The sequence below is a fragment of the Molossus molossus genome, unplaced genomic scaffold (assembly GCF_014108415.1).
Source record: "Molossus molossus isolate mMolMol1 unplaced genomic scaffold, mMolMol1.p scaffold_m16_p_4, whole genome shotgun sequence".
Lineage (NCBI taxonomy): Eukaryota > Metazoa > Chordata > Mammalia > Chiroptera > Molossidae > Molossus > Molossus molossus.
Window position 1 is genome coordinate 121,015,693 of NW_023425377.1, and position 14,216 is coordinate 121,029,908.

The window sequence follows — 14,216 nt, forward strand, 5'->3', positions numbered from 1 at the left end:
TCTGAACAGGTAATTTAACAGCAGGAACTATAATTTAATCACATCATATCATATTACACTATGTAACATTCTATATTTTTCCTGTTGATATGTAACATAGTTAAGTTTATTACAAGCATTATTTCCTAAGACTTAGGGTATAAGTGCTTTTCAAGTATTACCACTTATTTAATAGTGTTTATATCTTACCATTAAGAACTTCAGTGATAAATGTACATAATGCAATCCATTGTGCCATTTCCCCCTACCCTGTGTTAAGATTAATAGAATCAATTAATAAAACCAAAACAACAATTAAAACTGAAACAAGGCTATCAACATCACAGATGCATTTCTGAGTAGGTCCACAGCATTTCCACTTAACATGAAGGTACTTTCTTTTTCTTTAGGCTAGTATTACTTTAGCAGCAGCAGATCTTCAGGACAAGTAGATCAGAAGTTCAAGTGAAAATGACACTGAATTACTCTAAGAAAAAAACATCAATCCACATTACTAATAAAAGAAGAAAACTGCTGGTGTCACCTTAACATAAAATTGTGCATTTTCCCTTTCAAGGTGTAATTTGGTTCATTTATGTGATGGAAGCAAAGCTTTGGAATTCTCATGGCACACCAATGAGATGGACTAATTTGTCGAGGAACCTCTTATTTGTTTTAATATTTAAGTTAAACAATACAATAACTAGAAAAAGGTCAGTGCCTCAGTGACTTTAAACCACATCAATTTCAATACTGTTTTTCAAAATAATGATCAGTTATATCTATGCTTCTGCGACATTAGTGCAATACAGTAGTATCCTTTCCTGAATAAGGAGCTGAAGTTTATCCAAGTAGAAGCTTTAAATAAGGTAGATTGTTGCCAACTACATATCAATATTGCATGTGATATAAAATATATTAGGAAAGCTTAAACTGACTTGTAAATCTATATTCAGCTAAAGCTTCACATAAGCAGCAATGGAAATAAACAGATGTGTACTCAATATAAAACACTTTTCAAAACTACTCCAAAAAACAAATGACAAAATGTGGTTAAGAACAACTGAACATCTGTTGTGTGTACCAGATGTAAAAGAAGAATGGACCCCATGGTTACTTGCACTGTTTGAATTACGTGAAGGTAAAGTTAAGACTTAGTCCACTTCCATCTCTCCAGAAGACTTAGTATGCTGTGAGCTGTCTTTTGTTGTATCTGATTTAGTTTCAGTCCCACTCTGTCCATCCATCTGTCCATTGTGTTCACTATTACCTTTTGCATTGTCTTCTGCAATCTCTACTTTTGGTTTGGGTTTGTAAATGATGGGGTTACAGAAATTATCCAGTTCCTAAAGACATAAAGAATATTGAATACATTGAAAATAGCACTGTTAAATTACACATTAACTTTCTAAATTTCCGTGTAAAATATTTCACATTCCTTAATTTATGTTAGCTCAGTTAGATAACCGACTGTTCCTTCAAGGAGCTCGGTAAGGGGTTTACCTCTGGCCAGTGCCTGCCTGGGGCGACAGGAAACCACCCAGCCTTTACCAGAGCTTTTTATGTCTCATCTTCCTGAACACTGGCTCCTCATGATTTAAAGTATAGTTTACTTCAGCAGAAATAATTCTTTTTTTAAACACTTAAAAAATGTTTACTTTTTATTATAGCTGACATACAATATTATGTTGGTTCCAGATGTACAACATATTGATTCGACATTTACATACCTTATTGATATAGACTACAATAAGCCTACTAACTGTTACCATGCACAGTTATTGAGGTAGCATTAACTATTTTCTCTCTGCTGTACATTACATTCCTGTGACTTCTTTATTTTATAACTGGAAATTTGTACCCCTTATCCCCTCCCCTCCTCCTCCTTCACCTTTTACACCTACCCCCCCATCCTCCTCCCCTTTGACAACCATCAGTTTTGCTCTCTGTATCCACGAGTCTATTTCTATTTTGTCTGGTTTGTTCTTTTTTTTTTTTTAGATTGTACACATAAGTGAAATCATGTGGTATTTGTCTTTCTCTGTCCAACTTATTGCACTTAGCATAATACCTTCTATGTCCATCCATGCTGCTGCAATTGCAATTTTCATTCTTTTTTATGGCTGAATACTATAGTCCATTGTGTATATAAACCACATCTTCTTTATCCATTCTACTATCAATAGACACCTAGGTTTCTTCTCTATCATAGCTATTATAAAAATACTGCCATGAACATAGGGATGCACATATCTTTTAAAATTACTATTGGAAATAACTTTTAATTCATTCATTAAATTATGCCTAATGCTCTGTTATGAGAATTATATCAAATAACACCTATTTCATGACTTGAAATTTCTGAACATTTACATGAAAACATACATACTAACTTTACATTTTGAAAACAGCTGAGTAGCCTTGTCTGTTGAAGGAGAGAACAAGCCATGAAAGTAAATGCAACTTAATAATTTAGAAGAAATACAATGTATTTCCAAATTGTTGCTTTATTTTTTTTACACAGAAAAAAAGACCATTAAGATCATTTCAACACCTATGTCACAGAGATCAGGATAGGGATGGAAAGATAGGGAGCGTCATCCTGGGGGAATGTTTTAATGGCAGATGCTCTCATCACACATTACACTTCCTTTGATTAGAAGTAAATTACCACAGCTTCTTTGCAAAGCTTTCTCAAAAGGAAAATGCTTCCAGTGCTCTATTTGATTAAAAAAAAATATATGCCTGTTTCTGTTTTTAAAAAAAGTAAAAATAGATACTAAAAACATACTGAACTAGATGAAAAAAATCACCTGAAATTCCAAATCCTATAATATTCACATTTTGGTGACGATCCTTAAATGTCCAGGCATACACATATATACAAGTATACAAATCTATTAACACACTAATTTAAACAGTGAGATAACCTTTATATTCTGTAACCTTTCATTTTTCACTCAATATGTTGTACACATCTAAAAAGATACATGGATGTATCAATTTGTTCATCCAGTTGCTTACTGATATTTTAGGTGTTTCCAATTTTTTTGCTTAAAACAAAGATATTTGATCTGCATATACCTGTGTAATGATCAATTTAGGATGAATTCCTAGAAATGTGATTTCTGGGTTAAAGGGCCTACTCACTTTAAATTTCCATACAGTGTCCCAGAAAAGTAACAAATTTAACCAAGTTGTGCAGGGGGGGCATCCATTTCTTTACACCCTTGACAATTATAAAAGTAACAAATTTAACCAAGTTGTGCAGGGAGGGCATCCATTTCTTTACACCCTTGACAATTATGGCAAGATTATAAATGTAAACACACAAATCAGATGGATTAAAAAAAAAAAGACTTGCATTTTGTAGATTAGCGATGAGGATGAACAATAATTTTTGTATTTTCCATATATTTATTGAACATGTATGTTTTCTTCTGTCAACTGCTTATCTAATGTCTTTATTCATATTCCTACTTTGATTCTGATCTTTATTAAAAAGTTTGTCCCCTAGTTTTTCATGTTTTCTATGATGAACTGATATTTTCATTAGTAATGTTTTTAGACTGGAAACTTTATCTCAGAAATAAGATTTTACCATAGAATTAAACACATTTTGAATTATATCAAAGACAGACCTATACTGCCAAGTTTTACAATGGAGACTTAGAAGTCTTGCCCAATCCAGAAAAGTCTGGCATATGTGACAGTCAAAAATTGTCAACTGCTTTATTTCATTCTGTATCACCCTTAAAATAAAAATGAAAAAAACAAAAACAAAAAAACACAAGCTTGCATATGTGACTAATGAAATCAAGGAACAAAGATGTCCCACCTAAAATCATTTTTTTTTTTCCAAAATAAAAAATCATGGCTCCTATTAAAAAGTTTTGGTGCTTAAACCCCTTAAAAGGAGAATTTTATAGTTTCTTACCTTTGACTTTGCAACTATTTCTGAAACTTTCACCACAGGATCTTGAGTGAGACTTAGTTTATTTTGTGCATTCATCTTACTGTTCAGCCAATTCATGGCTTCACTGATGTATTTTTCAACTTTTTCCATTTCAGCAGGATCCAAATGATCATATCTTTCATCCTATTGAAAAAAACTTTACTTAATGAAACAGATTTTTTAATAAGTAAATTTTATTAATAATTTCTACTTAAAAGATTCAGACTCTTATTGAATGTATACCTTGCACAAACCCATGTGAAGAAGCCACATATGTCACACAGAACTGAAGGGCCCTGGCCAGTTTGGCTCAGCGGTTAGAGGGCGGCTCGCAGACCAGAGAGACCTGGGTTTGGCCCTGCTGAGAGAGCACGCACCTCGGCTGCAGTTTGTCCCTGGTCTCGTTGGGGTTGTGGGTGGCAACCAGTCGATGTGAATCTCTCACACTGATGTTTCTCTCTTTCTCTTCCTCCCTCTGTCTCTCCTGCTCTGTCTGAAGATAAATGCAAAAACGTCTGCGAGTGAGGATTGAAAAAAAAGAACTGAAGGGACTGGGAGAAAGAAAAAAAATCAGTGTGGGTTTTTAAAAGGAAAGGTTTTCTGAAGGAATCAGGTTTGGAAAAAAATGACTAGTGGTAAATATTCAAAGAAAGGTACTTTGCCAAGAAAGAAGCTGCATGGAATTGAATTTGTTAGAGACTAAAGAGAAGTAAGGGAAGCAGGCATACAGTTAACTGAAGCAAAAATTCTGGATATACAACAAAACAATATGGTGAGTTGTTGATAAGGGGGTTATGTAATAAAATGCTGTCTGAAAAAGAGAACTACAGTTGCCACACATGAAAGACAATATAAGAAGCCACAAAACAAAATAATGGCTAGCAGAGGCCAGTCTCAAAAAGGCTGGTAATAAAAAAAAGGTCCAAGAAAACCTCTCTTACTATATCAATAATGATCAATAATGGATTTGGTCACTGGATTAATTTATAATGTGGTTTTAGGGAATTCGAAAAAATTAAAGTCACATACCTACACTGTATTTTAAATGTAGTAGTATCATTTACTGATAATTCTCATATAAAATATTAATTTCAAGTTTAGTGCACAATGTATCTAAAATTTGGTAGCAACAACTGCTACAGCTTTGAGAAAAAAATTTTGTTTTTTTTTGTTTTTTTATCCTCACCCGAGGACATTTTTCCATTTTTTCCACAGATAGAGTGGGAGGGAGAGAGAGGAAGAGAGAGAGAGAGGGAAACATCGATGTCAAAGGGACACATCGAGTGGCTGCCACCCGCACGACCAACCAGGGCCGGGGACAAACTGCAACCGAGGTACGTGCCCTTAGCGGGAACCGAACCCGGGTCTCTCCGGACCGCAGGTGGATGCTCTAACCACTGAGCCAAACCGGCCAGGGCAAATTTTGTTTTCTTTACTGAATTTTGGGAGAGGGAGAGAGAGGGAGAGACAGACAGAAACATCAATGAGAGAGAACACCAACTGGCCGTCCCCTGCATGCCCCGCACTGGGGATCAGGCCCACAACCTGGGCATGTGTCCTGACCGAGAATCGAACCTGCGGCCTCTTTATGCATGGGTCGACACTCAGCCACTGAGCCACACTGGCTGGACTACAGCTGAGAACTTTTAGATTTGCCCCACGCTCACCACGTACTACACATGCCATCATTCTCATTTGGCTTTATGAGTTCAATACCTTGTTTCTGTAGGCTTCTATCACTTTCATGACAAGCTGGATCTTTCTTCCCAAGTCTGTTAAAGCTTTTGGTCTCTCTTCATGTTCCACGTATCTCATTTGAATAGGCTGACCATATTTCTGTTAAAAAAATTGTTTTTTAAAGAAAAAGTTACTAACAGAAAAAGCTTTATAGCACAAGACATTGAATATTATGTACATTATATTTATTCATTAGATTAAAAATGTGTACTGTATTATAAATGTAGTGCTTTAACAATAAACCTTTGGGCCCTGGAATGAGGAGTTTCTAAATGTTTTTTGTCTTTTTTTTATCCTCACCCGAGGACATTTTTTCATTTTTTGTTCAGATAGAGTGGGAGAGAGAGAGAGGAAGAGAGAGAGAGAGAAACATCGATGTGAAAGGGACACAACGAGTGGCTGCCACCCGCACGACCAACCAGGGCCAGGGACAAACTGCAACCGAGGTACATGCCCTTAGCGGGAACCGAACCCGGGTCTCTCTGGACCGCAGGCCGATGCTCTAACCGCTGAGCCAAACCGGCCAGGGCAGGAGTTTCTAAATGTTAAAACAGCCTCTAGAGCCCTGGTGGTTTGGCTCAGCAGTTAGAGCACTGGCCCACTGACGAATGGGTCACGGGTTCAATTCCTAGTCAAGGGCATGTACCTGGGTTGCAGGTTCAATCCCCAGCTCCAGTGGGGGTTGTGCGGGAGGCAACCAATCAATGTCTCTCTCTCTCTCCCCACCCCACTCTATCTAAAAATCGATAGAAATATATCCACAGGTGAGGATTAAAAATAATAAATGGCCCTGGCTGGTTTGGCTCAGCGGTTAGGGCATCAGCCTGCGGTCCAGAGAGACCCGGGTTCGGTTCCTGTTAAGGGCACGTACCTCAGTTGCAGTTTGTCCCCGGCCCTAGTTGGTCATGTGGGTGGCAGCCACTCAATGTGTCCCTTTCACGTTGATGTTTCTCTCTCTCACTTCCTCTCACTCCCTCCCATCCTATCTGAACAAAATTGGAAAAATGTCCTCAGGTGAGGATAATAATAATAATAATAAAACAATAAATAAATAAAACAGACTATATAACTTTGAGGAAGGGGCTGCATTAGAAGAATATTTTCTTTCAAATTCTTTATATACTTAAATAAAAATCAACTCATTTTAGATGTTCAGAAAAGTTACAAAGGGAATAAAAGAGCCAAGCATCTCTCATCGCTTGTCTCTAATGTTAAAATCTTGTACCAGTACGGCACATTTGTCAAAACTAAGAAACCAACCCTGGTGCATTACTATGAACTGAACTCCAGACTTTATTTGGACTTCTTTTTCTGTTCCAGGATACCATATTGTATTTAGTCTATTTACATCATACTTTTTATTATAAATGTTTCTGAAAGAGAAGTAGTACATTTTTAATTTCTAAAAGCCATCTCAAAACAATAGTAAAGCCTATAAAAACTTTTGTAACATTCATTTTTATGGTTATTTATACATTAGACAAAATATCCATTTGGGGTGCTTCTGGGCTTTGCCAGTTATTTCTATTGGCTTTAGCTGTCTGGCTATTCCTGTGGCCCAAAAGACATGCATTTTCTTAGGGAGTCAGGGAATTAAAACCACCATGAAGATAAAATATGGTAAAGCCTAGTATTGCTATCATAAGCTTAGGTTTTCTACTTGCTTTCTAATCATTCCCTTTGGAAATAATTTATTGGCATGAAAGTAGTTGTTGCATGATATTAACTTATTTTGCATGCCCCTCCTTCCCCAGCTAACAGGGTGCTTTTTTCCATATTCTAGAAATCCTTATTTATGCCATCATTTAGCATCTATGTATTCCCTTGCTACTCAAAGAATGGTTCAGGGACTAGCTCTATCAGAATCTCTTAGAAGCTTGTTAAAACTGCAGAATAATGGGCTCACCTCAATATACTGAATCATAATCTGCATTTCTGTAAGAGCCCCAGGTAATTCATGTGCACACTGAAGCACTGCTATGATCCACACTGAGAGGCAAAGACTACAATTCCCTGTCATCCTTCCAGTCTGAATTTGTAATCTGTTTTTTCCAGGGTAGGGGGAGGAGGTTTGGGTAGTAAGCAGGAGGAAAGGATTAATAGTGGTCTTTTCTTAAAGTCATACCACTGATCTGCAAAAAAGTGAACCCGGTGAGGTCTCCTTATTTCTTTGCAAAAGGACATTCAAGAGCAGAGATGCTATTTTTGAAGTTCTTCGCTGACCAGGTGTCCCCATCAGTTGCAATGTGAAAATACAAAAGGGTAGGAGGTGTATTACCCCTCAAAATCAGAGCAGTGACTGGGGAAAGAAGCTAAGGAAGTGTGACTCCTCTGATAAGAAGGGGTCAGTTTGACAAATCACTTCTTAAATGACATCTCAAAAATACATGTCTTGTTAAAGTAATACTAACAATCTGGCCATCTAAATATTTATATTTATATCTGAGTATCATGATAGACAAATATGATTATCATTATTTGATTTTAATTACATGTAGCACTGCTCACCTCTCAAAATGCTTTTACAGTGAGAACGAATATTTCCACTTACGAATATCTGCCTTAGTTAATTCCTTTTTAAAAAAATATATATTATTGATTTTTTAGAGAGGGGGGGAACGTAGAGAGAGGGAGAAACATCGATGAGAAAAACAATGATTGGGTGCCTCCTACATGCTCCCTACAGGGATCAAGCCACAACCCAAGCATGTGCCCTGACTGGGAATCGAACCAGGACCTCTCAGTCCATGGGAAGTTGCTCAAACCACTGAGCCACACCAGTCGGGCCTTAATTTCTTACATATTTATAAAAAAATACACTGTGCTCTCACAAACAATTTTTGGAAAACTTAATGCTCTATTTAACATTAACATGGACTTTAAAAAATTTACCTTTAGTTCTTGAAGCTTATCCACGTAAATTTGTTTAGGTTGGTCCTCTCCTTCTTCATAAAGCCAATTTTCTGTGTCTCCCAATACTGCAGACAGTTTATTCAAGTCCTGGATATACGTTTAAGAGACCAATTAAAAAATGCTCTCCTTAGAAATACAAGTACAGTGAAGGACACAATATTTTCAAGTATAAAAACTTAAATTTCATATTTTTCTTTTATTTATAAACCTGTTCTTCACCATACTTCTGCAAATTGGAAAAATAGCTAAGAACTATTTTTAAATTTGCTCAAGAAGATTGACAATAACGCATTTAATACATTTATTTACATAGTCTGTATTAGCAGTCTCAAGCAAATACTTTAGTTCTAATAAAAGACTATAAAATTTAGATTTACTTTTTTAAAATTCTCACCTGAGGATATGTTTATATTGATTTTTAGACAGAGAGGAAGGGAGAGGGAGAGGGCGGGAGGCAGAGAGGGAGAGAGTAACATTAATGTGAGAGAAACATCCATCGATTGCCTCCAACTGGGGATCAAACCCAAAACCTTCTGGTGTATGGGATGATGTTCCAACCAACTGAGCCAGCTGGCCAGGGCTAGACTTACTTCTTGAGTGATGAATTTTTCATAGACAGTGCCCAGCTTGTCTCTAAAATCATATACATATTCTTCAACAGCATTCTTAGCATCATTTCTTTCTTTCTCCAATTTATCTTGCATTATCATTTTCCCCTATTCAAAAAGTTTCAGATTAGTTCACATTAATAACATTAGGGAGTTAGGGATATGCAAACCAAAACCACAATGAAAATACACTTCATACTTAATAAGATGACTAAACAAAAATAATTCTTGATGAGGATATGCAGAATTTGAAACACTTTTACATTTCTGTTCGGAATGTGAAATGCTGCTGCTATGAGAGAAAACTGTTTGGTGGTTCCTCAAAAAGCTAACAAATAATTACAATATGGCCCAACAATTTCACTACTTGGTATATATCCAAAGGAACTGAAAGCAGAAACTCAAACAGATATTTGTATGCCAATGTTCACTGCAGCATTATTCGTATTAACCAAAAGGTGGAAATAACTCAATTGTCCATTTGAATGGATACATAAAATGTACATATACACAATAAAATATTACTCTACTACAGAAGTCTGATACATGTTACAACATAATCTTGAAAACATTTGCGAAGTGCAGTAAGTCTGACACAAAAGGACAAATATTGTACATTTTTACAATTAATATTGTATGATTAACCTACAATAGGCCAATTCACAGGAACTGAAAGTGAATTATAAAAAAGACGAACCCACACAGACCATCATTGTATATATTCAGATTCAAATTCTAGGCTCCCCGTTTATTAGCACTGAGATCTCAGAACTAAGTCACCTAACCTCTGAGCCTCAGTTTTCTTATCTTACAATAGAGAGCATATTTTTATCTAGTTCACAGGGTTACTAAAATTGACACAGTCCATGGGAAATATTTAGTCCAGTGCCTGGCACTCAAATAGTGCTGAAAAAATGTTAGCCCTGGAAGGGAATATAATATAGTGGTTGTGACCTTGAGCTTTGGAGATAGACTACTTGCATTCAAATTAAAGGTTACACTCTTGACCTTGGGTCTACCTGTTTCTGTTTCCTCATCTGTAAAATGTAGCTCCTCTAGCAGTATCTACATGTCATAGGGTTGTTTGGAAGATTAAATAAGACATTAAAGTGTTTAAGATGTTAGCAAAAATTATTGTTGTAATCAAAAGCAAAAATGCCCTGGCCGCTTTTGCTCAGCGGTTAGAGCATCGGCCTGCGGTCTGGAGAGACCCGGGTTCGGTTCCTGCTAAGGGCATGTACCTCGGTTGCAGTTTGTCCCCGGCCCTGGTTGGTCGTGCGGGTGGCAGCCACTCGATGTGTCCCTTTCACGTCGATGTTTCTCTCTCGCTCTCTCTCTCCCTCCCTCCCACTCTATCTGTGCCAAAAATGGAAAAATGTCCTCAGGTGAGGATAAAAAAAGCAGAAAAATAACCTGGGGATTAAAATACTTAATAAAATTTTCACTTTAACAAAAACACTTTTTTTTTTAATCCTCACCCAAGGATATTTTTCCATTTATCTCCAGATAGAGTGGGAGAGAGAGAAACACACACACACCCCGACTGGTTGCCTCCTACATGACCCCGACCAGGGCCAAGGACAGAACCTCAACCAAGGTACATGCCCTTGACTGGAATCAAACCCATGACTCTTTGCGCCAACGCTCTAATTGAAAGCCAAACTGGCCAGGGCTACAAAAACACTATTTTAAACACACTACTGCAGTATCAGACATTTGTGAATTTAAAATAGTAAACATGCCTGGCCAATATGGCTTAGTGGACTGAGCTCGTCCCATGGACTGAGAGGTCCTGGTTTGATTCCCAGTCAGGGCACATGCCCTGGTTGCAGGCTCGATCCCCAGTAGGAGGCAGACGATTGGTGTTTCTCTGTCACAATAAAAACATTCAAAACTTAAGCCCTGGCCGGTTTGTCTCAGCAGTTACAGTGTCGGCCTGTGGTCCAGAGAGACCCGGGTTCGGTTCCCGCTAAGGACACGTCCCTCGGTTGCAGTTTGTCCCCGGCCCTGGTTGGGTTGTGCAGGTGGCAACCACTCAATGTGTCCCTTTCACATCAATGCCCCCCGCCCCCCCATCTGAACAAAAAAATGGGAAAATGTCCTCGGGTGAGAATAAAAAAAAAAATTTAAAACTTAAGAAATAATTGTATACCCAAATTTTTCCATAATTGTGCTTCCCCATAATCATTCCTTTGGGAGAATTAGTCTCAAAACACACAAATTCTGAATTATTCAGAGTCTGCAGGAATGCTTGCTTCACATAAAATACAGCCTTCAATAATTAATGAATAGTGATAAAGGTAGGTACTATAAAGAGCAAGCACTGTCAAGTCAAAATCTCTTGAAGAAATTCCTAGAATAATATGCAGCAGATGGAATAATATTGGGGGACCTCAAAGAAAACTGACCTTTAATGCCTGCCAAGTCTGTAGAAACTAGGAATCACTACTTAAATGTAAATTTTATAAATAAAAATAAATTACTTCCTGTACAACTACTGGTAAAGAAATAAAACACTTCTCTTCAAGAGACTAAAATTAAACATTTAGACATATAAGGAAAATTTCAAGAATGGCAACAGATTTTATGAAGTATTAAATGGAAGTTAGAAAGTGTTTTGAATTGAGCCTTATTCTTTTTTTTTTTTTTTTATTTTTTTTTTTATCCTCACCCAAGGACATTTTTCCATTTTTTGTTCAGGTAGAGTGGGAGGGAGAGAGGGACAGAGAGAGAGAAACATCGACGTGAAAGGGACACATCGAGTGGCTGCCACCCGCACGACCAACCAGGGCCGGGGACAAACTGCAACCGAGGTACGTGCCCTTAGCGGGAACCGAACCCGGGTCTCTCCAGACCGCAGACCGACGCTCTAACCGCTGAGCCAAACCGGCCAGGGCGAGCCTTATTCTTTTTAGGACAACACATTAGAAAAGGGAGCTGCAAATACTTCCCCTCAAGATGTCTGCTGAGTGTTACTGTTAACAGCAGAGTAAGAAGGGGTAAGATCATGACTGTTGGGCTGGTGCTCCTCCATAGTGGAGGTAACCATGTTTTTCATGTAACTAAGATGCAAACTACACTGTACATGACATTAATACAGCTCAATATTTTGTCCAAAATAAAGTAGTCCAATGATCTGCTTAATAATTCCTTAGGAATTATAACTAGTTTCCTCATTTGGGGGGCAATCATTGACTTCTACAAAAATCTCAGAATATGCTACCACCTATTTCAACATCAACTCAAATTTATATACCTCATTTTCAATGTAGCTATTGAGAAGATCTTGGCCCAACTGTCTACACAGGCTACTCTGGATAGGTAGATCAATACTCTTGACTTTTCCTCTTTTAGTGGTCTGGTTTAATCGGTCTTGTTTTTCCGAGGGGGTTGACTGCAAAGGAAATACAAGAGGATAATAATATAAAATTCTAAAAATAGATTTAAAAGTAATTTCAGATGAAATAAAAAAGTAAAATCAAACAAAACTTATCATCTATACTTTATTTAAAAATACTATTTTAAGGCTGATAGTGCTGTGTACTCTGTGTACACTAAGTCTTTTTACATAAAAAAAATGGGGCTGGAAACGCAAATTAAAACCATAATGAGATGCTACTTCAGACCCACTAGGATGGCTATAATATAAAAAATGGATAATGACAAGAGTTGGCGAAGATGTGGAGAAACTGGAGCCCTCATTCATTGCTGGCAACTTTGTAAAATAATTAGAGTCATTTTGGGAAACAGGCAGTTCCTCAAAGTTAAAAATATACATCTACACAAAAACTTGTACATGATTGTTCCTAATAGCATTATTCATAAACAGTCAAAAAGTGGAAACAATCTATATGTCCATTAGCTGATGAACATATAAAATGTGGAATGCATTCATACAACGCATTGTTCAGCCATAAAAAGTAATGAAGTACTGATATATCCAACAACCTAGATGAACCTTGAAAACATTAGTGAAAGAAGCCATCCAGAATAGGCAAATCTGTAGAGCTAGAAAGATTAGTGGTTGCCTAGGGCTGGCAGGATGAGAGTTACTGTTAATGGGTACAGGGCTTCTCTCTAGGGTGATGAAAATGTAAAATTGATTATGAAAATGGTTGCAAAAAATCTGAGTATATTAAAAAAAAAATCACTGAATTGTACACTTAAATGGGTGAATTGTATGATATGTAAACTGTATCTTAATAAAGCTGTTAAACAAAGACAGAAAAGTCAAGCAAAATTTAAAATTTAGAAAAATAGGTCTCAGGTTTTAAGTTACGTAAGGGCCTAAGAGTTAAACTGAATCTTTAGGAATATACTCCAAGAAACCTGAAGCACCAATCAGAAAGAATATATATACCCCTATGTTCATAGCACTATTTACAATCGCTAAGATCTGGAAAAGTCCAAGTGTCCATCATTAGATGAGTGGATAAAAAAGCTGTGGCACATATCTGTAACAAAAATAAACAAACAAACTAAAAAAAAAAAAAAAAAGCTGTGGCACATATACACAATGGAATACTATGGTGCTATAAGAAAGAAAGATCTCTTATCCTTTGACAGGACATGAGGGATCTGGAGAGTATTATTCTAAGCAAAACAAGCCTATCAGAGAAAGACAAATATCATATGATCTCACTTATTTGTGGAATATAATGAACTAAACAGACCCAGAGTCATGGAAGTGGGGTGCACACTGACAAACCTCCGAAGAGGTAGATGGCGCGGGGGAGGGGAGGAGAAGAGATAAACCACAGAACATATACACATGTATGTGTAAACAAGGACATAGACAATAATGCTGGGGAGGGGGCAGGATTGGGAGAAGGGTGTCAATGGGGGAAAAAAGGAGAAACATCTAAATCTATCTAGCTAACCAACACAGATTAAATTCCGTTCAGGTTAGAAAATACGTTAAATGATAGTTTAGAGCTGTAGCTACATTTATCTGGGTGATGGGGTAGGGTCTCCCCCTTCTTTTATCAGCAATGATGTCATTTTTAAAAATTAAATTTATTGGG

General features: G+C 37.0%; 1 protein-coding gene across 4 annotated transcripts in view; it reads right to left on the reverse strand.

The window, feature by feature from the left end:
• The window catches only part of HSPA4L (heat shock protein family A (Hsp70) member 4 like), a 46,073-nt gene continuing 31,857 nt past the window's right edge, over nucleotides 1–14,216 (reverse strand). The window contains exons 14-20 of one of the 4 annotated variants that reach the window (XM_036240530.1): nucleotides 12,449–12,586; nucleotides 9,175–9,300; nucleotides 8,564–8,671; nucleotides 5,651–5,770; nucleotides 3,917–4,078; nucleotides 1,250–1,325; nucleotides 1–249 (exon numbers count right to left, since the gene is read on the reverse strand). In XM_036240530.1, coding sequence (XP_036096423.1) covers nucleotides 245–249; nucleotides 1,250–1,325; nucleotides 3,917–4,078; nucleotides 5,651–5,770; nucleotides 8,564–8,671; nucleotides 9,175–9,300; nucleotides 12,449–12,586 — 735 coding nt within the window. In that variant the 3' untranslated portion in view covers nucleotides 1–244. Of the gene's footprint in view, nucleotides 1,326–3,916; nucleotides 4,079–5,650; nucleotides 5,771–8,563; nucleotides 8,672–9,174; nucleotides 9,301–12,448; nucleotides 12,587–14,216 lie in introns of all 4 variants that reach the window. The other 3 variants (XM_036240529.1, XM_036240528.1, XM_036240531.1) reach the window with 3 other exon arrangements.